Source organism: Aspergillus luchuensis, chromosome 1 (genome assembly GCF_016861625.1).
Source record: "Aspergillus luchuensis IFO 4308 DNA, chromosome 1, nearly complete sequence".
Classification (NCBI taxonomy): domain Eukaryota; kingdom Fungi; phylum Ascomycota; class Eurotiomycetes; order Eurotiales; family Aspergillaceae; genus Aspergillus; species Aspergillus luchuensis.
Window position 1 is genome coordinate 1,620,908 of NC_054849.1, and position 23,663 is coordinate 1,644,570.

At 49.0% G+C, this 23,663-nt stretch overlaps 5 protein-coding genes across 5 annotated transcripts; 2 read left to right on the top strand and 3 right to left on the bottom strand.

Annotated features, from left to right (window-relative positions):
• Positions 1-166: 166 nt before the first annotated feature.
• On the bottom strand, positions 167-2,959 carry AKAW2_10566A (RINT-1 family protein; the record flags this gene model as incomplete). Its single annotated transcript, XM_041688612.1, has 6 exons — positions 167-1,795; positions 1,846-1,990; positions 2,042-2,347; positions 2,401-2,648; positions 2,719-2,855; positions 2,923-2,959. The coding sequence occupies 6 exons, from the start codon at positions 2,957-2,959 to the stop codon at positions 167-169; spliced, it is 2,502 nt and encodes an 833-aa protein (XP_041537286.1).
• Positions 2,960-3,111: 152 nt separating this feature from the next.
• On the top strand, positions 3,112-5,625 carry AKAW2_10567S (putative DNA ligase I; the record flags this gene model as incomplete). The annotated part of the gene is made up of 1 exon (XM_041688623.1): positions 3,112-5,625. The coding sequence occupies one exon, from the start codon at positions 3,112-3,114 to the stop codon at positions 5,623-5,625; it is 2,514 nt and encodes an 837-aa protein (XP_041537287.1).
• Positions 5,626-6,915: 1,290 nt separating this feature from the next.
• AKAW2_10568A (uncharacterized protein) lies at positions 6,916-8,095 on the bottom strand (the record flags this gene model as incomplete). Its single annotated transcript, XM_041688634.1, has 2 exons — positions 6,916-7,926; positions 8,036-8,095. The coding sequence occupies 2 exons, from the start codon at positions 8,093-8,095 to the stop codon at positions 6,916-6,918; spliced, it is 1,071 nt and encodes a 356-aa protein (XP_041537288.1).
• A 778-nt stretch (positions 8,096-8,873) lies between these two features.
• AKAW2_10569A (uncharacterized protein) lies at positions 8,874-9,296 on the bottom strand (the record flags this gene model as incomplete). The annotated part of the gene is made up of 1 exon (XM_041688645.1): positions 8,874-9,296. The coding sequence occupies one exon, from the start codon at positions 9,294-9,296 to the stop codon at positions 8,874-8,876; it is 423 nt and encodes a 140-aa protein (XP_041537289.1).
• A 3,783-nt stretch (positions 9,297-13,079) lies between these two features.
• AKAW2_10570S (zinc metalloproteinase family protein) lies at positions 13,080-15,715 on the top strand (the record flags this gene model as incomplete). Its single annotated transcript, XM_041688657.1, has 5 exons — positions 13,080-13,391; positions 13,451-13,546; positions 13,636-15,373; positions 15,434-15,560; positions 15,619-15,715. The coding sequence occupies 5 exons, from the start codon at positions 13,080-13,082 to the stop codon at positions 15,713-15,715; spliced, it is 2,370 nt and encodes a 789-aa protein (XP_041537290.1).
• Positions 15,716-23,663: the final 7,948 nt, after the last annotated feature.

Genomic DNA, 23,663 nt, shown 5'->3' on the forward strand with positions numbered 1-23,663 from the left:
AGGGTACATACACATACATATAGGGTGGGCATATAACGAGGAATACAGTGAATGAGATGATGAGCTTATATATGAATGCACTGTGGATTGTAACCATGGATATCTCATGCAACTACTAATTACTACCACCCTCATCCATATATACACCCCCGGTGTACTCCCTCAACTAATTACCAATCTCCGCCCGTCTCTCAAGCACGCTTCTCGCCTCCGCCTCAGTCAAACTCTCGATCCCCAGTTCTGCAAGCACAACCCGCGCGCTCTCATTATCCTTGAAGAGTCGCTTCTCAACCTCCCATAGCCCGGGGCGTGTATCTCCCTCGACTTCTGAGTCCTCCGTTGTAGTGGTAGTCTTCGCATCAGCCGAATTCTCCAGTCCTAACAAAATAAGACCCTCCGCTAGTTTCTTCATGCTCTTGATAGAACTGCCAGCTGTTGGCTGCCCTGCTCCGCTTCCTAGCGCAGTGTCAACGACACTGCAGAGATGTTCGACGTCGCTGATGAATTGGGCGGCGCCGGCTGCGGAGAAAGTGTTTCTTGTGAGTACACTGCTCCAGAAGTAGGTCTGGATGGCGAGGAGGACCTGGCGGGTGATGCGGCGGAGCGGGGCGACGCCCAGTGCGCGGGAGAGGAAGGTAATTTCGGTGGAGAGGGTGCGCATTGCTGGTGCGAGGTCGGAAGTGGGAGGGAGAGGAGTGGTGGTGTTACTCGTGGAAATGGAAGCCCAGGTGGAGACGCGGGAATAGGGTTTCAAAGCAGAGCGCACGTTTGAAGTGAGAGTGGAGGTGATGATGGATTCTGAACGGAGGCGGAGACGGCGGTAGGCGGAGGCGGTCTCGTCGAAGAGAGCGCCATCTGTTGAGGATGCACCGCTGCTTTGGCCGTGGTTGTTGTTCACGGCTTGGGAGGTGCGGGATGCGACGTCTGCGATGGACATGGTGCCCGCTACGTTCTTGCCGCCGTCCTTGTTTTGTCGAACGCGGTCTTGGAGCTCGGTCCAGAGTTCGACGAAGAAGACTTCGTTGCTCCAGTCTTCCATCTTCTTCTCGAGGTATTCCGCGCTGCCGAAGACTCGGCAGAGTCGTTCGAGTCCGGCCACGCCTTCGATGCTGGCGGCATCGGCGCCTTGGACGGTGCGGCCAATGGCGGAGGTCATGGCGAGGTAGGCTTCGAGTGCAGAGTGCAGGCGTTCGTGGAATTGGTCGAAAATGGTGATTTGGATGTCGATGAGGAAGCGCAGCTTCTGGCTGAACGAAGACAAGGGCTGGTAGCGCTCCGTTATTGTCTCGAGAAGATCGTTCACCCGAATTGCAGCCTTGGTAGGCTTGGTTGAAGTGAGGTCGACGCCTTCATAGTCGATGTGGCCGCTATCCGGGGTGTCGACGATCTCCTTGTAGCGGGCCAATGCGAATTCCTTTTCGACCTGAAGCCAGCGGTCAAACCAGCCTTGCTTGGTCAGGACTTCCCAAGTCATTCCCCGCCAGTCGTCGGTGGAGTAAGGATCCGGTAGGTAGTTCCACGACTCGCGAACTTCGTTGTCAAAGTTCATCAATTCATGCATGAAGTGGCTCAGCAGCTGCGGGTGATTCGAGATCTGAGGTAGAAACGTAGTTATCTTATGATTCAGCACTGGCAGAAGCGCTGTGATATAAGCATGAGAGGCATTGTAGAAGTTCCACGCTATATCAGTGCCGACATTCTGTGCCTCTTGGTCGAAGATGGGTTGGAGGAACGAGGCGAAGAATCCTCCAAAGTTGTTGATCAGGTCCATAACATGAGCCAGGAAATACTCGGGCTGCCCTGAGTTAGAAACTAGTTTTCGTTGCTGCAAAAACATGTACGTACCTTGTCAAGCCTATTTGTCGGCTTGTCTCCGCTGAAATGGTACTTGAAGCGCAGTTCGAGCGGATGCACCATGACTTCCAATGGTAGTAGAACTGGCGGCTCGGCGCCATGGTGTTTCGACACAGAGGTATGAGACTCGAGCTCCCTATAGCTGACTGGTTACCCAAGTATTGAAGTTGACCTTGATGCCACGTACGGTTTCTGCAGGCCCAGAAGCAGTTCCACATTCTCCCTCCACTGTGCCTGTATATCCTCCGGGAAGTGTAGTTCCTTCGAGGGCCATTTCATCTGCTCCATCGTTCCCTGTAGTCGTTGGGCGAAGTCTGATTTCATTTGCTCCCTGAGGGCGGACGATAGCTTTCCCACGTAGTCGACCAGGTGAGGGGCAGCCCCTTCTGCAGCTGGCTGAGCATCTTTGAGGGACTGGGCAACGTTGCGTAGTCGGGTATATGACTGGATCGCGATCTGCGGTTGATCTTTGATGTTGTTCAAGGCCTCCTTGCTGTTTTCAGGATCAGCGACCGTTGTCTTGCTTAACATGTTACTATTCCATACCTCAGCTCTTCCGCCTCCTTGAGCAAAGTCATATAGCCCCTCGAGATCTCAAGCCTCCGCAGCTTCTCTATACTCGCTTCAAAGCGCTTCGCTGCCTCATCGCTAGAATCCGACCCCGTGAGTTCTTTCAAACGCCGATCGATATCGGCCTGTTGCTCGTTGAATGCTTCGGCTTGCTTCCGAGTGGCTTCGGCATGGTCTTCGGAGGCTTTCGTGGCATTCGATAGCGCTTCGTGAGCTTCTGCTAGCTTCACAGTCAGCTGTCAGCAAGTGTTTCCAAATGTCTGCTATTGATCTGTGGATGGGAGTACGCTCTACCTGCTTGCGTTGGAGCTCATGTTGGGCTCGGAGACTCGACAGCAACGAGTCGAGACTTTCCAAGTCGGCAGTTACCTGCAGCTTGTCATTTAAATAATCCTCAACCCGTGTCCTCTCATGCGACGACAGAACAGAAGCTGGAGTCGCCATTGTTGATCAGCTGGCGGGGAAGAAACACGGGGAGAAGGACGAGGTGTCGCTAACTCCGCCTTGGGCATTTCCGCCCTTTGCTCCAGCTCATCTTCCGCCTCCACCGCAAGTAACGTCACTCCCGCCCGCATCGCAGCCACTATGGAGCGCGCGGGATGGGCAATGTCGCACGCCATTGTCCTACATCGTACTCCTAGGTGAATGGTTGAATGAATGAATGAATGAATTATACATACCTTCAACATGTCCAGTCCAGCTAAGAAGCGCAAGAGGGATGATCCCGCATCTGCCTCGCAGCGCACCCGGAGCATAGCGTCATTCTTCCAGGGCCAGGCTGCTAAGCAAGCCGAGAGGACGCAGCAGGAATTTGAAGCTGTGCACGAAGCTCCCACGGAACAAACTCTTTCGGACGAAGCGCTTGCGCGTAAGCTGCAGGCTGAATGGGACCAGGAGCATGCGCTTTCAAACCCGCAGGCCGACACGCCTAGCGATGAGCTTACTTCGGCGCAATCAAACACCGGCGATAACGATCGGGAACCGACCAAACTGCAGAAGAAGGGCGTACTCTCATTGCAGTCATCCACAGGTACGGAAGACACTGTGTCTCTTGCGGTTCCTTTCGATCAGAGTCCTATCGCGTTCGATGCCTCCAAATATGCGCGCGAGCTGCAAGGACACTGGGCTTCGGAAGGTGGCGACGCTTCGTACGCCCTCTTGACCAGAGCTTTTGTGCTCGCAAACGCCACAACTAGTCGCATCAAGATCGTCGATACATTGGTCAATTTCCTCCGCGTGTTGATCGAAGCCGACCCATCCAGTGTGCTTCCCGCTGTATGGCTGGCGACTAATTCGATATCCCCTCCATACGACGAATTGGAGTTGGGACTTGGCGGGTCTTCAATATCAAAAGCACTTAAAAAGGTGTATGGATTGAACAGTCAAGGCCTTAAAACTCTTTATGACAAACACGGCGATGCTGGTGATGTGGCATTCGAGGCCAAAAAAAGACAGTCTTTTACATTGATGAAGCCCAAACCGCTGCGCATAAAAGGCGTCTACCAGTCGCTTAAGAAGATAGCTATGAGCAAAGGGAGTGGCAGTCAGGAAACGAAGCAAAGGATTGTGGAGAAACTTCTGCAAGATGCCCGTGGTGCGGAGGAGAGTCGATATATTGTTAGAACTCTGGTGCAGAATCTCCGCATCGGCGCTGTCAAAACTACCATGCTCATTGCACTTGCTAGGGCATTCCTGTACTCCAAACCAAAGGGGGCGGAATTTTCAATTTACTCTCAAAAGGAAATGGCGCAGATGAAGAAAGAGGAATTAGCTGAAATCTACGGCAACGCAGAAGAGGTCGTGAAGGCGTCGTATGCGAGACACCCGGACTACGATGACCTCGTTCCCTGCTTGCTTGAAGTCGGGGCTACCGATGAACTTCTCGTTCGCTGCGGTCTTCAACTGCACATTCCGTTGAGACCCATGCTAGGCAGCATCACAAGAGATTTGTCAGACATGCTGACGAAGCTACAAGGCCGCGACTTTAGCTGCGAATACAAATATGATGGCCAGCGTGCGCAAGTGCATTGCGACGTACAGGGCAAAGTATCAATATTCTCCCGCCACTTGGAGAACATGACAGAGAAATACCCAGACCTGGTGTCTCTTGTCCCAGAAATTAGAGGAGAAGGTGTATCGAGCTTCATCCTCGAAGGGGAGGTTGTCGCCGTTGATCAAGAAACGGGCGAACTACAGGCATTCCAAATCCTAACCAACCGTGCGAAAAAGAACGTCGATATCGGAGCAATCAAGGTCAACGTGTGTCTCTTTGCTTTCGATCTAATGTACCTCAATGGCCAGCCACTGCTCGACCGATCACTCCGCGAGCGAAGAGAGCTGCTACGGAGCTTATTCGTGGAGATCCCCAAACGGTTCACATGGGTGAAGAGTCTAGACGCCACCTCAGCCGACTCCGAAGCAGTACTAGAGTTTTTCAAGAGCGCCACAGACACCAAATGCGAAGGCATCATGGTGAAGGTGCTTGACAACATGCCGAAACCTGATCTTGAAGGAGTGGAAACACCAGCTGTCGATACTGCTACCAACGGAACACCCACCACACCGGGCCAATCAACCACCAACATGACAGACAACAAACCCTCCAAAAACACCCGCCGAAAAGCCCTCCTGTCCACCTACGAGCCCGACAAGCGCCTCGAATCCTGGCTCAAGGTGAAAAAAGACTACAGCACCTCATCCGAAACTCTAGATCTGATCCCTGTAGCGGGCTGGCACGGCCAAGGCCGAAAGGCGAAATGGTGGTCCCCGATCCTCCTTGCGGTTCGGAATCCAGAAACTGGAAGTCTAGAAGCAGTAACAAAGTGTATGTCAGGCTTCACGGACAAATTCTACCAAGCCAACAAGGACAAGTACGCGGAGGGCACCCCCAATGTCATATCCCGTCCCAGCTACGTTGAATACTACGGCGAGCCAGACGTATGGTTCGAACCACAGGAAGTGTGGGAGATGGCGTTCGCGGATATCACGCTTAGTCCTACATACACGGCCGCTCTGGGGTTGGTCAGCGATGAACGGGGTCTGAGCCTGCGGTTTCCTCGATTCCTCAAAGTCAGAGAGGATAAATCGATCGATGAAGCTACCACGTCTGATTACTTGGCTTACTTGTGGAGGAAACAATCAGAACGGACGAAGCTGGAGGGTGGTGGTGAGGAGGGACCGACTGAAGAGCAGGAGGAGTAATCAGATACTCGCGAACTTTAGAAGTGAGACACATATATACAATACACTTAATACATAAACCACCCCCTCTTTACAAAGTCCTCCATAGACTACCTGAATACCCTATGAAAACCATCACGTGCCCCTCTTCCCTCACCACCAAGTCATACCTACACCCACACACTCTCACAGACTTCACAGTACTGGATAGTAATCCCGGGATCGGGATCTCGATCCCCCGATCTCACCCTAACCCCAAACAAGCAAATTCCCCGATCCAACCGAATCCCGCACTAAACCCAAAACAACCTAACCCAAACGCGAAATCAACACGATATAAATTAAACTTTCATACGCGTCGCGTAAACACAAATTTTCCTTTTTTTTTCTCTGCAGACTTCATTCAATTCAGCTAAGTGGCTGGCCGCACACGGGTCAGTTTCTTTTCCTTCCCATTTTCGGATAGAGAGCGGGGTCTTAAGACCTCAGCTAGTATTTCCTCGTAATTCTGGTTATTTTGTTTTTTCTTATTGTTTTACTTACTTTCCGTGTTGTATGTTGTAGTGTAGGGGACTTTTCTTGTGATGGTTTTTTACGGATTTACAGAGGATGTGGGTTTAATGGGTGGAAGTGTTGTTTGTGTTAGTACTGTATTGGGATTAGTATTATTGGTGTGTAGACATATCTGTTAATTACTACATGTTTTTTTGCGATTAGAGGATATGGTTGTGGATATTAGAATGTATGATTGCGTGACGTCAATGTCATCGACGGTTTACTTTTCGGTTTCAGATACCGTTCCTGATGATAATTTACAGGGTCGACGCGGTCTGCCAAGTGTAGACGTCATGAGTTGGACGTCGGTTAACCGAATTCTACAATAGCGTATTGATCAATTACTGGTTGTATTTGATGCATAATCGTATCTGTATGTGTACTATTGTATTCTGCTTGATCAAAGCAATATCATGAATATCTGTGGTTGATGGTAAGGGCAACGAACGTCAAGATTAACCGAACAGTGGGTCACACGATATGGCTTGCACACAAAGGAAATCAGTTTCCAATAGTCCTCTGGAAAACATGGCATAAAGAACAAGGGGTATGTAATATGGACAGATGGCGTGTACATTATTTCGATAATACCGGTCCATGACAGGGCGTGGCCGGATAACGCAAGGAAATTTGACTAGACATTGGATACAGTGGCGGGGTATGTAGGGGGTAGAACATAACAGTCATTAGGAGTCATAAGCAATGGGGTTAGGGGAAAATGCATAGACAAGAAGGGTAAAATCTGTACATCCAGATTTATTTGCTTTTTTCCGGTCGCAGCTCTTCACCGAGTTGGAGGACCATGGCAGGCCCCTTTCCGCGGTTCCTCGGGCTGTCCGTACTCGGCGGCAGCAGGCCGTCGAGATTAGACCTCTTTCGCTCCTTGTTGGCAAGGGGTGTTTTCGAGGGCCCTCCCGGCGTGCGACCGCCCCAGGGAGGTTGTGCCGGACTGGGTGTCACATTCACAAAGTCGGCAAAGTTGAACTGTTGGTTCGGGGTACCGAAGTTGGGGAAGACGCCGCCGCCGCCAGGAGTCGGGGTCAACGAGGGCAGAGCGGCGTGCTGGCTCGGAGGAGTCGACGGTGGGAAATCCCGCACCTGCTGAGACTTGGCTGGTGTTGGGGAATTGGCCAGGTACAGAAGCAAATCTGCTCCGTCTGCATGCCGCAATTGTCGGTCGTTCCGGGATAGACGGGCGTGCTTCGGAGGAGGCGTGCGGGGAGGTGAAGAGCCTGCCAGAGAGCTGACATGCTGAAAACTGTGGACAGGGAGGTCGGGGTCATTGTCGTCTTCTGAGTGATGAGGATACGCCGGTGAAGAATACTCGGGTATATCTGACATGAAGGGAAGGGGAAGGTGTCGGTTCAGGTGCTGTCGGTTGAAGCCTGGAGACGATTCGGGCAGGTGGTGTGAACTCTTCCAAGACACCCGGGGGGCTTTGACCGTACGATCTGTAATCGAGTCGGATCGCAGACGCTTCCGGCTGGCAGACAGCATAGGCTGCATGGCCTTGGAGTCGAAAGTTGCGGCATGTCGATTCCGAGACGATCGAGGGAGCTCCTTGGAATATGACGAGTTTGGCAAGGGAGGGGGAGTCAATGGGGTTTCACTCCGGCTGTGCGAGACCTCCGACGAAGAATCCGACGGCCTGTCACTTCCCAAGCACACCTGTATTCCGCCATTATGGTTTGGTCCGAGTGCCTGTAAACGTCCATTCTGATACTTGACTTTGGCGAGGCCTAACCGATCCTGGAGGCTAAGGGACACCTAGTGGTAAAGACACGCATTCAATTAGACTTGGCTTGGACGGACAAGGGAGAGAGGGTAAAAGTAAAATTTCAGGCCACATCATACAGAGCAAGAAAAGTGCACATACCTGGGCAATGTCAATTTTGCGGATCGTCCTCTCCGAAGTTGACGGTTGAGTAAGAGCCATTGCTCGGGAATATCGAGGACAGGGAGCGCTATTCAGCCGATAGAAGAGCTGTGGTAGTGGGCATCGACCGACGACGGCAGATGAAGTGCGGGCCCTGGGAGAGTCAAGGGCTTGAAACCACGTCCAAGTTCGAAGTGGAGGAGTCAAGTCGGTGGTGCACTAGGGAGGGGGAGGAAAGGCTGAGGAGAGGAGGAGTCTGCAATGGGATCCAATTGGTGATTGGTGAACGGAGTGACGAGCCAGCCAGCCAGTGAGTAAGAGAGAGCAATAGTTAGCTCACCAGAGCAAGTTTAGTCGGTGGTTTTAGTTGAGGTTAGTTTGGGTTCGGGTCAGCAAAAGGAAGGGAGGCTATGGGCCTAAAGCAGCCACGAACTCTGGGGAAATCCCTTCTTCGTTTAGCGCCCACGGGCACGGAAGCGGCGAGAATAGCTGGTATGTATGGAAAGTCGTCCGGGCCTGCCTGGGTAACCTGCAACATCAAAGGAAAACGGTCTTTGTGTTGGGAATGCGGAAAGGGCCCAAAAGTTTCTTCAATTTGAGGGCGGGTGGTGGATAAAGAGGGTGCCATCGTCGCCAGTTGAGCCAAGGGATGTTTTTTTCTTTGCCCTCTCTGACGGATGGATTCCCCGGTCGCCGTCAATAGCAGCTGAATTCCTTACAGGTGACAGACTTGATAATTGATGCATCTCATTCTCCTAATTGACACGACTCTGCTTTTTCTTTTTTATCTTTTCTTCTTCTTTTTACATCCCCTATACTCCATGACTCGTGAAGGCTTTCACGTTATACTACACAAAAAAAGATACACAAGGAGACGCTGCGACTCGCTTCTGAAGCAGCCGCAGATAACTCTCGTCCCCTCTGAACCAATGAATCCTGCGATCATCTCGGAATGCACCAGCGCACCACTGGTCAGACACATGCCACAGAATTCTCCGATCCATTCATTCCTGCCCCTCTCTTTGTCTCGCCCGCAGCATTTCTTCAGCCGTGCGATTGTGGAGAGAGGAATTCCTCCCTCACTTGTCTCAGCAATCAATTGATCGAACACAAAAACAAACCTTCCATTGATCGGTGTCTGCCGACCGTGGGTATACTCGGTATACCCTGTACTGGCTCCGTCTTCTTCTTCCCCCCTTTTGGCATGTCTGCTGCAGAACAGGTAGAGTAACCAGAGTTTGTCCAACTCATCTCTACACATAGGCTGCTTATACTTTCCAGATTGTGGGGGGGGGGGGTTAAGCAGATAATCAGTGTCAACAGCATCTGGGTGTGATGAACACGGCAGTCAATGACTGAGTATCGGCCATATGGCTCACGATATCGCTCGACTGGAACAGAGAGCAAGTCGTGAAGTAGGCGTTAGAGCAAGCTCTTCTGGGGCATGCGGATCATTGTAAATACGCCTTTGCGGCGGCTATGGACCGACAGTGCGACGCTTCGGGTTTGGCTGGACGGGCGTTCAGTACTACTATGTAGGACCCCGAGCAGTGATACCCGACATTCTAAACTCATCTTCCCGTTGCTTCTGTTGCCGCAGTTGTCTCCGGGTTTGCCTTGTGCTCTTGAGCGTTGATACATACCCGCTAGTGGAGATCACTGTTTTAAGGGAAGTGATCATCTGTTGTTTGCTCGATAGCTACTGTTGTAGCTCTGGAGCTCATTAGCAGATCGAATGCCCATGATTATTCAGCGGAATACAAGAAACAGAGAAATGCAAGCCAGCCCTACGATAGTGGAGACTAGAGGTTCTCGTGCAATGAAAAACCAGAGAGAGCGAGATTTACTAGAGACGACCCAAAACTTGCGAAAGCACTGATAATTAGAGATAATGCGACACGGGACGAGGTAATGGGACCCCAGTAGCAAAGAAACAGGGAACGCAAAAAGCATGACGTGTACGAAGAGCGGCTAGCATGCACTTAGCAGAGAAGTAGTATCCTCAAAGCCTCTCAGAGTAAGCACTTAAGTAAGTGCTACTACGTACTACAGCTAAGAGAAGAAAGGTCCGCGGGCGGTTCTGATTGGGACTAAACCCCACAGGAACCAAAACAGCAATGCCGAAGTCATGAGATATGCAGAAGATTCGCGAGGATTTGGACGGATGATGACATTGCGTTTAAGCGAATCAGTCCGAGCAACTTGGGAGCGTGATAAGGGACAGAAGAGGTGGCAGGCTCCGGCGCCGACTTACAGCCCCCAAGGAAGCCAACGAGATACTAACGGGGAGAAATATTAGCAGGATCCATCCAGGTTTGGGGATGGATGGATCTGGATTTCTGCTTATTGCGGACTGGCCCCGTCTCTCGCTGCAGGGTCTAAACCCTTCCGGGTAATCTCAGACCTTCCAGGCAAACTGGCAGCTGTGGCTGATAAGGAAAGGAGAGAGGGGATGACGACCCCCGAAGGCACCACCACTTACACTAACTAACTAGATACTAACTTACACTACTACTAATCTTTTAGTCCTTTAGTCCTTTTGGTAGTTGGGTGGTTGGGGCTCTGGCGTCCTTTTACTTTCCTTTCTGCTAGCCTGGTACTCTACTCTGTGCCGGAGATACTCCGTGTTGCAGAAATCCATCGAAGCAATCATGGAAGCCATCATCATAGAAACGGGAAGTCTGATTGATTGCTGCAACACGGTTCATGCCGAGAGAAAAGGAAAGAGGAATAGTTAGGGAGGGGCAAAAGAGGACGAAACATAATTAGAACAATGTCAACCACACTCCGATGCCAACTTCTAATTAGTTACTTGTTTGTGCTTGGGACGAAGTTCCTGGTACCGTCCTCGCAGTCCCATGCTCTTTTCCACTGGACGTGCTGGAGACATAAGACTCTTGGTTTTACTACTTTAGTGTTGGTGAGACTTAAGGGGTCCCAAGTTCTTCTCCCTACAAAAGCATTGACTTTTGCGCGGTCCCTATCTTTTAGCTAGTTATCATCCTCGCCAATTTTGACTAGAAATCTTTTTTTCCTTATCTACACCCCCCCCCCCTTTTTTTTTTTTTTGCCATCCTGCAGAGGGCCCGGTCTACCCTGAAATTTGAGACTCCAAGTTACTCCGGGAGCAGATAACCCTCCAGGGTCATTAAGGGTCAGATACAAGCCCCATTTGGGGGGGAAGAGGGGATAGGATTGGGGGGGGGAGGGGAGGAGGGGGCAAATTTGACTTGCTGGAGACAACGACTGGACATTTCTAGTCAGCACGCAGGAGCAAGTGTGATGCAGAGGCTAACAAAGTAGCTAGCAAGCACCGCCAACGGAGACAAATATAGCCGGCGATCGTCTTGGCTCCACCGTCTCGGGTGGTGAGACGGTGAAACCAAGAAGGCTATCTCTTCCCGCCCGTTGGCCAGTGGCCGCCAGCCTACGTAACACATCCTTGTCTATTCGCAACGGACAAGAAGCTGCAGCTGGATGCGCCCCACTGCAAGAGTGGCAGTTGCGGTTTCTTAGTGCCTGGACCAATTTTTCTTTTTTTTTCCCTTCTTTTCTTTTTTCTCTTTTATAAATTGGTGTTAATTATTACCATCATCATTATTATATTAGTATATTTAGAACGATAATTTGATTATTATTGTTATTATTATCATCATCATCGTGGGCAAGCGAGAGAGAGAGAGGTACCATATTAATCACTCTCTCTATTGCATACCTCTCACACTGTACCTTGAAACAGGACGGGAATGGCTTTTGTGTGTTGCTTTTTTGGAAAAAGTCTTGCCTCCCCGAAGACCGATGATCGGGTTCGATTTGATTTTCTCTACGTAGGTGGGAACAGATGGAGGCTGGAAGGGAAGATGAGCCGATAATCAATGTCGTTCAGCCGAGTTTAGTTCATCATATTAGTGGTCAGATCTTGATTCAACCGAAGACAGTAACCACCAACCCAAGCGGATAGTCGTAGTAGTATGTAACTAACTGGCTCACTAAATTCAAGCCACGCAATGAGACAAGAAAAGAACAGAACAAGCTTTGGGTTCGAAAGGAGTAACTGGATCTAGGTCCTTCGCCTACGCCGATTAGAGACAGGTGAGATTGCATTATTATTTGCTGTCTCACATACCAATGACATTATTGTTCGCGATTAGCTCTTAGTCCAGGCACTAATCGACTCCATCCTGATTTCTCTCGCTCTCACTCTCACTCTCTGTCTCCATGCTTGCTTGCCTGCTTGCTTGCTTGCTGGCTGTTCTTTGCCAATTAATTATTCTCGTTTGTTCCTTTTCCCTATTTTCCCTTTTTTTTTTTTTATTTTTTTACCTTTTCCCTTCTCCTCTTTCCCTTCTCCCCCCTTCTGCCTGTCCTGCCCCCCCATCTCTCTCCCTCCCCTCTTTTCTCCCTCTTCCCCTCGGAAAGTCCCTCGTTCCTTGTTTCTAGGATCATTCCTGTTTTTTAATTTTTTATTCCTTAATTCTTTTCTATCCCCAATCATTCCACTTCATCCTTCCTGCCAACTCGCTAGATGGACTCCCGCTAAGTCAATTGTCACTTGACGTTCCATTCCATTCCAGCCTTTCCTCTCGTTTATACTTTCACCCTCGCCCGGTTCCTGGATGCCACTCTGGTTGATGCGGGGTGCCTCTGCCATTCGTTCGTCACTCGCTGCCGCAAACGGTCGCTCTCCTCTTTCTCCGATCTTCTCGTTGTCGTCAACGCTGAGCTGTCCACGAATCTCTCGTAAAAAAAAACAAAAGAAAAGAAGATAAAAAAAAAAGTAATAGAGAAACCGTTAACAACGGAAGAAAAGAAATAAGCGTTGGAATCGCAGTCGCTCGTTCATCTATCCTTGGCAGATTACTTTTTACTTGGTTTTCTCCATTGGAAGAGTCCAGTTCATTCCTTCTGAAGAAGGCAAAACGAGGCAAGGTCACTCTTGCCTTCTCCGGTATACTTACTGCCCCATCCACCACTGCCCTCCGACCTTCTTCTTTTCTTCGATAGCAACAGCAACAGCAACCAACAACACCACCACCCACCCATCATGCCGTTGTTCAAACAGCTTCGTCGTCGCTCGAAAGCCAACTTTCACCCCAGCAAGTCGGCGCCAGAGAAACAGTCCAACGAGTCTCAATCCAATGGGGACATGACTTCGGGAAAATCATCATCCACGCTTGAAACAGCCTCCTACAGCTCTCTCACTCCACCCTCATCAATCAAGCCAACTCTCTCTTCTCCTAATCTACCATCCCTTAGCGAAAGCAACGGTACCTCCAACAACGCTGTTTCTCCTCTTTCTGCGCCTCCCCAACGCCCTGGTCTTCTCACAGCTCCGTCGCAGCGGAATAGCGCCTATGTAAGTCTGACCCACACTGGGTGCGGTTCCTAGGCTGACCACTTAATTGCTCTCTGCAGTTTGGCAGTAGTATGTCTGTCAATGGGGCTGTGCGGTCACCTACTCCCTCCTCTCCTTATGCGCCGAGGATCATTTCCATCTCCGATAACTCTTGGGTTTGTACTCCTGCGCTACTCTTTTTTCTCTGATTATGGCTACTCGACCGATTGGTGCAATAAAGCTGACTTGTATTACTCGCCGATAGGTCCATCAAAAGGTTCTGCTGGTGTATGGCCAAATAGGAGACCCAAGACAACATCCGCTGGACGGAACTGTAACGGTTTCCCACCATCAGGACAGCTTCCCCTCGGTCCCGTGGCCCGTTACATCTGCTCACTTCAAGACCCTGGTGCACCTGGTTCCCGGCCCGAATCGCCTACGCTTCGACTTTGTCACAGCCAAACATTCCTCCGGCAGTGCGCATCAGACTGTCCATACGTCGTATATCTGTATCAACTATCTTCCTTTGGTTAATACGCCGCCCTTGCACCTCGTCGTTCTGCTTGGAAAGGACTCCGATGGGACATTCGACGCCGTGCCCGAGAGACAACAGCGGGAAGGAAATGGTCTCGAAACTGCGATCCAAAAGTACCGCATGGCGGCGTACCTGTGGCAGGCATTCACTAGTGAACAGATGTTCCGTAACAACTTTGGCCGTCGGTGTTTCCGGTTCGAAGAAGAATGGCAAGCAGGCACTTTGAGCCGCCGCGATGCCATCAATGGCCAGATGCGGAACGAGGCCAAAGTCCACGTTGTCCGGACCGACAAGACGGTCGCAGAGCTCAGAGATCTCAACCTCGCCCAGCAGAATGACTCTGCTACCCACAAGGATGAGCTGTTCCGCATCGCGCGAGATGCGGTGAAAGACCATTTCCGTCTTCGACCCGGTCAGAAGCAGTACGTCTCGGTCTTGCTTCTCGACTCCCATTGGGATGTAGGCACCCAGACCATCACTGGCCACGCCGCTCTGGGTTCAGGCACGGGGGATCTCAAGCTAGCGATCTTTGGCTCCCACAGTCTGCAGAGCTATCCCACCAGCTTGGAGGATGTTGTCGACGCCTTGTCGGACTGCACCAGGACTGACACAGACTATGTGGCTAACGATTCCGGCGAGGGCGGTTCCAGCTGGGAAGCCGCCAATATCGGTATTGGTGCTCATCTCCATGAAGTCGGACACCTCTTCGGATGTCCACATCAGGAGTCGGGGATCATGCTCAGGGACTATGTTCGTCTTAATCGGACTTTCCTTACACGTGAACCTTTTGCGACTCGGACGAAGACGCAGGGACTTAAACTGTGCTTGCCTCAAGATGAGTGTAGCTGGCATCGGCTCGACGCTTTACGTTTTCGGTTCCACCCCTGCTTCCGACTTCCCGGCGATGCCCCTGTGGGCTCGGATGATAGCGTCTCGGTTTGGCCGGTGGAGAACGGTAAAATCGTGTTCACTGCCTCGACGGGTATCGCATTCATGGAACTTTACGCTGAAGGCGACAATGTATGCCACAGCTTTATCGAATACTTGAACAGCGAGTCGAGCAGCAACGGACTGCCAAGGCAGGTGACGGTAACGGAAAGCGAACTGCGACAACGCGTGTATGGCACCGAGAAAGAGAAGAAGAAGTCTATCCGCGTTGTCGTCTACTCTGGCGCCCTCGGGAGTCATAACATTGATTCAGTCAGCAATCTGAAGTCGAAGCAGAACTTGGTCAAGCTTCCCAAGAGTCATACCGGGTACAGAGGGAACAAAGTGGGCCTTTCGCAGCTCGAAGGTAGTGAACCAGAGCAGCTTTTGCTTGACTGTGCCTCTGCGTCGTCGACTAAGATCCTTACCTCTATTCGGATATATCACGATAATGCGCTTTATGGTCTGGAATTCTTCTATGAAGATGCCACGAGCCAGCTTTTCGGCAATCGTGGTGGGAAGCCTGATGATTTTGTCCTTGGTAAGTTTATTGTTACCATCCCGGAAGATTCACGCTCGGATATGGTCTAACAGTTGACAGATACTCGGAGAGGCGAAATTATACTTGGATTCTACGTTCGCGCTGGAGCGTGGGTCGATGGCATCGAGATATTGACCAGCCAGGGCAGGAAGTCTGGCATTTATGGAAACGCCTCGGGAGGCTCAGGGTATGAAGAACCCCATTACTGCCTTGGGACTAGGACCGCTTTACTAATGAAAGTTCAGGTACACTCTGATTCCCCCACTTGGATATAAGATTGCCGGCATTTCAGGCACCAGCGGACCCTGGATCGACGGCTTCTCACTGGTGATCATGCATTGATCATTGCATGCTAACCATAGTGTTACCTATGCTTCATTGCTTGTCTGATCATGGCCATACTTGACTCGCCTTGCAGCACCTGGCCCTGACCTCGAAGGAGGTTTCAGCATATTCACATCACTCAAATTGGGCATGCGCCTTATGCCATTCACCGAATGGATGTGCACATGAATTCATAAGCGCTTGCGTCTGATGTCACCTGCAGTTCGGTCCAGCTCAAAGTTCTGTTGGCCAGCCGCAAGGCCGATCATCGAGCGGAATCGTGCAGACTAGAGCAGCGCAGTCTAACTGCCCCGCGCCTGAGCGCGCGCACGTGTCTATAGGTCATTACATTTCATGTTTCTTCTTGTCTGGTTGCCATCTGCGTCTTGACTGTCTACATTGGGCGGCGCCCGGGAGTTGCGGTGGCTTTCATTCCTTGTCGTTTCTTTTGTCACTTCTTCTTTCTCTTTCTCTTTGCCGGTTCGAGCATTGTGCTGAGGGACTGTTACTGAATATATGGAATGGGTCAGCACACGGTGCATGCCATGAAATAAGCGGGACTTGGATCATGGCGATTCATACTGGGGACATATTTGTTTAGGGGACATAATTGATAGTTGGCCGAATGGCCCATAGATAATTGCATGCCAGTAATGGCACTTGATTCGTCCTATTGGATTAGTAGCTGTAGATGTTTGACAGATAGGCAGACCCTTCTGAAAGAGAACGAGAACGACTGATGGCGGCTAGATGCATCGGAGATAGGACAGCCGTGACAGATCACCTGCTTCTCATTAAGTGACTGACGATTCAGTATAGCTTCGCTGCACTTAATCGCGATCGCAACGGATGATATGCATAGCATCGGGATCGGTCATACCTTCATATGACTTGCATCTAACTAGGATTGGAATCGCGAAATCTTTGTCGGAGCAGTACCATGCATCCTGAATGGAACAGACCACGAGCTACCTGAACCATATTGCAAACACACTCTAGAAAAATTCTCGAACTCTCTCACTCTATCCATAATATCCCTCACCTTGCCACCTATTGCTTCTTCCAATCATACATCCGTCCATTGACATACACCTTCAAATTCACATGTCTGCTACAGTACTCCTACTAGTACCTACTACCCCTTTTAGTTCCAACCGGTGAACCTAACTCTGCAACCTCCTGTACTGCTAAAGCTATTACTTACTTGCTCTAGTCGCGTCGATCGATCGATCAATCAAACAACCTTAGTTTCTTTTCCCTCCTTTCTTTTTCTTTTCTTATTTCTCTTTGATAAAGTGGGAGGGAGACGTGGCCACCCCCTTAGTTTTTGACCTCTTGGTTACTACCTATACCTACCTACTACTTTCGCTTTGGTTTGATCGCCCCCCTCCCCCAAATCCATCATCAGCCTTATGGTTCAGCCACGGCGTCAGGTACCCTACCTAGTCCCTTGGCCCTCTCAACCAATGGTTCTGGCCCGTGTCAGCCATACCGAACGCCATCCAGTCAGCCAAGTATGCTGGATGATGGGGTGGCGTTGGGTTGGATTGGCATTTGGAATAGGTAGGAATAATACCCTCCGTGTGTGCGTGTGTGTGTCACCTGCCCTCCCTACCCCCACCCCCCTCTTTCTTATGCTTCCGTTGCTTGGTGGGAAACCTTCTTTCTTTCTTCTGAAGGTAGAGTAGTGTTGTGTAAGTTGTGTAAGTAGTTTAGGATATGAGCCTTTTGTCGCGTTACATGTTGGCGGGGCTTAGCTTGGTTACATCTTGTGCTCCTTCCTTCATGGGATTAGTATAGTAGATGGATGGATGGAGTAGGGCTCTTTGAGGGTATGGTGGATGTGGATGGGTGTCTGTGCGGGATGGAGGTTCATACTTACTTACACACTGCTAGTCACTTGAGCTGTGTACTGTGTAGCTTGGGGGCGGATGGCTGTCAAAGCTTGCTGCTTCTTTTACTTCTTTGGGATAGTATAGTTACTTGGGGTATGGGGTTATGTACAACTCTGTGTGGGGGGGAGTCCTTTGCTGGTAGAGTGTAACTTGTGTAGTTGGTAGTTGTTCTTTTTGATGGGTGGGTGGGTATATTTGGATGGCAATTGATATGAGTTGAGGTATGAAACGGAGTACGGAGTATCTAGATAACAGTGTCTCTCTCTATCTACTACTTACTTACTTGCTTTCTCCCTATAGTTATTGTAGATAGAACTGACTATACCCTCTGTTAAGTTACATTGTACTTCCCGGTAATTACCACCTCCTCTCGAGTGACCAGAACCCAGCAATTCGGTAAGCTCGTATGTATTGTAGGGACCAGTATTAATAGTATACTAGTATACCATGTATGCAAGTATTCTTCTCAGGAACAAGGAGAATAAAAAGATAGAAAAATGATCGATTGGGCACACTGAATAAATTGATCCATTGGGCATCAAGCATGGACAGCGCGACCGTTCGAACATTCCACATTGATTCCACGCAAGGGGAAAAATCATCACAGCAGGAGGAAGTCAAGATTTGTCAAAGCAGAAGACTAAGGTTGGGTTGCTTACTTTTTGTCCTTACGGATCAATAAAGCCAAGTAAAACGGACTAGTCCTGTCACTATCTACGCCACAATGGGATTATTTATCAGCAAATCGATTTAATATAGCGCGTGGTGTGGTACATTAATAGAGTTACCAGTTGCTAGTAGTGGTTCTCTCCTCTATCTGTGCACATCTCTATCTATATTCCGAAGCAGTAGTTGTTATTACATGGTGGAAAAGGCTATTACCCGAAACGGGATCAATATCATCTAGTCACATGTAATGTATGTATTGCTACCTGACCGGAGATTTTGTTTCATGGAACCCAACTCAAGTTTATCAATGAACCATGGAACAATAGTCTCCCCTTGGGGGATGGAGATGAAATTCAATTGAATTTCCTACCTGTGATGGTAAGGTGTGTATTTCCTTTTTTGATTGGGGGGGTTGATCTTCTGGTTCTTCTTCTTCTTCTTTTCCTTCTTCCTCTGACCCTATGTATAGATAGCAGTGTGTGCAGCCACTAGGTTATGAAATACTGCTCGCTTACTTACGGAGTGTAAGTACGTATTGTAAAGCGAGAAGAAGAAGAATAATAAATAATAGGATCCTATTAAATCTGCCTTCTGTAAGCGATAGGGTACTCTACTAACGATCATGTAAGTCACCAAGTAAGTCGTCAGTAGATCTCCCCAACTCGTCTACCGACTTACATAAAGTATCTTGTCTGCCTGTCACTCGCCCACTGATCTACAAAGTAAGTATCGAGATGATCACGCACATACCGGTCGCCAAGCGCACGCCATACTTTACTTAATCATCATGGAGGCAAATACCTATGAGTCGGTACTTTTTAAGCATATCCCGAATCCCGAATCTACATAAATAGTAAGTACCACTTACAGTGGTTAAGTTAGTTATCCGCATTTGGTAAAATGTCTCACCTGCTTACTCTTCGACCATCTCAGCACGGGCACAAGTAGTGGTTTAACACTACGCTAGTTTACAAAAGTAATCAATTAGATAGGAAAAGAATGATCTTTGATCCCATCCATCCTTCAACACGTAATGATAAAGTCATCGCATCGATCGATCGAATTAATCATTCAATCAATCTTATTCCCAAATGACAACCAGTAGATCGATCCCGCTTCCGTTCGAACCGACAGACAGGTAGACAGACAGACGGGAAGAAAGGAAAAGAAAAGAAGTAAAGTTCCACTACTAGTTCAAGTTAAGTATATTTGCCACCCTCGCTCTAACACATCCCTGCACCTTCACCCCCTCCCTCCCTTCCTCCCCCTCCATCATTTTTCTCCTCTGCCGTCCGACACGGCAGAGAGCGGGAGTGCGTGACCTCTTCTGATTCGATCGGAACCATGTATCACACAGCCTCACACGCCTTATCATGAACTTCATAGGATATTAATTAATAGAGCACAAAAAAAAGTGGCAGCACACTGCCATAGTAAGTAGTAGGAGTGGCTTACTTCATTGTTCATCTAGTGGGCCGATGACTTTTTTACTCTCCGCGGGGATGGTAATGGTGGTTAGTTAATTTGGATGATTGACATTTGACTGGGGAATCCATGTTCATGCATGGCGGCGCTTGTTTCCCATCGCTTGTTCGCCTCATTCATCTGGGCTTTTGTGGCTTCAATTGCCGGAGATGGTAATGCCAGGTGAGTTTCATAAAAGTGATGTAGGTACGCAGTCTGTTGTTGTCGCTGGCGAATTGTGTTGGATGATGTTATTTTGAGGTTTTACGTATTTCGTCCTACTGGGCTTTCAATCTCTTTCTGAGTTTAAACAAAAGTACTACCTACCTAGTAGTCTACTCGGTTGTGGTCTGTGAGTTATCTCATTTATTACTTATTATGGTTACATTCTCAATTGCTGAAGTTTATTCTTCATCCGTTTTAATATACAGAGTAGCTGGTCATTGGTTCATAAGCTGACATCGTAATCCCGCTCTACGATAAAACCAAAAACACTAAAATTGAATAACATAACCAGCTCTCTGTAAACTCCGCAAAGCGCTTACCAGCTTCTATACATCGCCAGTACATATAATCATACAACTATACCTAACCACCGATATACCCGAACCCGAACAAAAAGAGGGGACATCCACCTCCCTCAACGCCACCGACCCCATTCTTTCCTTCTCTCCATCATCCCAGACATCCATTATACATTAGTAGTTAGTAGATAAAAAGTAGATACTTTAGTAAGTTCTACTACTCCATGATAATCCACCATATCCACAAGCATTGGACCACTTCCTCTCATATTCTTGATTGACGTAAGCCATCATTTCTTCAATCAACCAGTAATAACCCCCCTTTTCCCCTCCGGAGATTATATGCGGATATACCCTTAAGAAATCTCGACTTGGCGGGTTGCGAACGAACTAACGTACAGCCACACCTTCGCATCCACAATTCCCTCATGGCCCGTGTCCATCGGATTGTTCATCCGTGCCGTTTTTGTTTCCCACACTCCCCTCTAATCCCCTGTTTGTTTCTTAACTGGTCTGGGCTGAGCGGGTAAGGTAGGTAGGTAGGTTGTTCCAGATTCCGGATTTAGAACCCACTGGATGAGAGCAATGGATGGATCTTGGGTTTCTTGGTTCGTGGTATGTTTTCTACGGGGGTTATGTGGGAGGATGGGGGATGGTTGTGTAACTACTATTCTCCCGTGTGTGTGTGTTGCTTGAGGGACTGTACTACTACTACTATTAACTAGTAACCATTTATTCTTCCTTTCTTTGTTTCTTTTTAATCGATTGGTATTCAATTCTCTCGGAATATCACCCACGAATAAAACGAACAACCTTAACAATTCTTCAGTCATTTCTGCAAGGTATGTAGTCATGTCTGTCTGTTTGTCTACCCCTTTGTTATCTGTCATGTATGTATAAAGTTTCTTTTTGATCTTCTTCATTTCGTCAGGACTAATATGCAATGAACATACCGAATGCGGACATGATTCCCTTTGTTATGTACTATGGGGTGTAGTAGTAGTTGATGTAAGCAAGCATGTATGTTGTCATGCAGCACGACATGACTTAGTGGACTGAAGGATTGTTAGCCGCGCAAGAAGCTTCCGCGAATAAGATCGCTTCGTCGAGTAGTACTACATAGTTGGACTGTGTGGTAGGAGCTTAGTAGAGACGGATTGTAAGGGGGGGGGTGTGTGTGTGTGTGCCTTGCTGCTTGCTGCTTGCTGCTGGCAGTTCTTCATGTTGTTCTATCTCTTTTGGTAGGTTGTTGTGTGGTAGTATGATTTCATGATATTCTGTTGGGTTTGGGGTTTGCTATTGTTGTTGTGCTTTTATTTGGTCCTTCGTGTGTTTATTATACCATTACTATGGCGGTAGTCAAGTTCATGGTGACTTGGGATGAAGTTATATATATTCTACGATTCACATGCAGTTTTCTCTAACAGAAGATCGCCTCCAGCACAAATCTAAACCTGTTTCTCAATACGACCATGATAGAAGTTCTCAAGTCTCCTGACAATCACTATCCAATCAGTCTAGTATCATGATGGCAGTGACAGACAGATAAGCGACAACATGACAGGGGGAGAATGGGCCCCGCGATAAGGGAAGGACTGGAACTCCAAAACATACTAAAGCAGCCACAATATACACCTCATTGAAGATCTCTGGATCACGACTGGTCAAAAGCAAAGGATTTATTAGTACTTACTGCTTACTTGTCATCTCATGCATGCTGTCTACACCGACTTGAGTCAGTGGCAGGACTAACTATTGACTTAGTTTATCATCGGACAGAGAATGCATTGCATCACGTCGCATTGCATCTGTGGGATTGACTCTTGAGTAATTGTTGATACATAGTAGCAATAACATCATCTCATCTACTGGTGTTGTGTTGTGTGGGTTGTGCTGTGCTATGCTGCTTCGCGTCTAGACCGATCCCGTCCATGACGTTAGTCAAAGTAGTATTACCACTTAGTAGTTACCCCAAATCTCAAAGCAGAAATGCGGCAATGCGCAATGCGCAATGCACCTGCGCATGCTGGTGGGGAAAGCCGAAAAAGTAGTGAGCTAAAAAGGGATTTGACTAGTGACTGTGTAAGCAGCGCAGCAATTGAAAAAAAGAAAAAAGGAACTCCTGAATGTTATGATGTAATCTGGGGACTGGCCGTCTTCGTGAAACCACCAGCGATTGGTGCATATGTGGCGGGTCTATCTTCCTTCCCCTTGACTCGGAGCAGTCGTCCAACGAATCAGAGCGGGCGTTGTCATGAATTCTATCGCACGACACTCTGCTTAAACCGAACCTATCATTTCCACTCCTGGTAACCAGGGTACTATACCCGTAGCAATCGTCAGTTCTGAAATTCCTCCAGATGGCAGGCATGAACTGTCAGCCCCCCCTCCTCTCTCTCCCCCCGGTACCCCTGAGACGCATGACGTAACTTGTGCTTCTTGTCTTCGAAAGAGGAAACAGATTTCTATGTTTTGGTGGTTTCGTCTGACCATGGTCGGCATGTAGATTAGGAGTCCAATGCGTTCATGGACGAGCTCCGTATGGTCGGTGCCTTAGTAACTCTTCCGCCTCCCTTTTCTCGTCAGGTGTCTCCCCAATTACTATTGGCTGAGTATTATTGTGTGTAAAGAGGGTGCTAGCCCAGCTGACTAAGGATAATTACGGGAGTGTCACTTTCGCATTCCCCAGGCCAACGACACGGCTGTTTGGGTAATAAGGTTCTGAGGAACTCCGTCCGATGTGACCCGGGGACCGACATCCCATGTTTCTGATTGGCGGGACATCATCCCAAGCAATCGGCGCCGGTCTAGCCCTACATCCCTTTACATTTCTCATACAATCCCTGTACACAGTATGATACAGTATCAGCCGTCGATGCTCGATCAAAATGTAGAGTCCGATAGCTCTGGTCGGTGAGAAGAATGATATTCTCTGAAACGTAAACCTACCCAAGTATTAGTTTTATTTGCTTCTGTTGACCTGCAGCATCAAGCAGTGTGAAACCAAACCTTGTGCGTCTGTGCTTGGCGCAGGTTTGTGTCATGAGTGTCCATATCCATGGTTGGCGGGTGCTTCATGGTTCGATACTCCCCAGTAAGACCCCGTGCACGACAGAATAAGCTCCCGGCCCAGCTTTCGACTCCATTTCGACTCCATAACTGTCGCTAAGGAAGTCGGGATGTTTCACTTCCAAGCACGCATTGATAGGTTTTACCCACCGCGCTCCTTTTTCTCCATATACATGCGTCCTCCACTGTCCAAGGCCAGTTAGTCAGTCAGTCAGTCAGCCTGGAACCCAGCTGCCCGCAGTTATGTGGGTGATCCATCTCATCTGCTCCCTCATCCCATTCCTTTTTTGACTTCCATGTCCCATGTCGGTATGGGATAATGTGAGACCAATCGCAGACTGTATA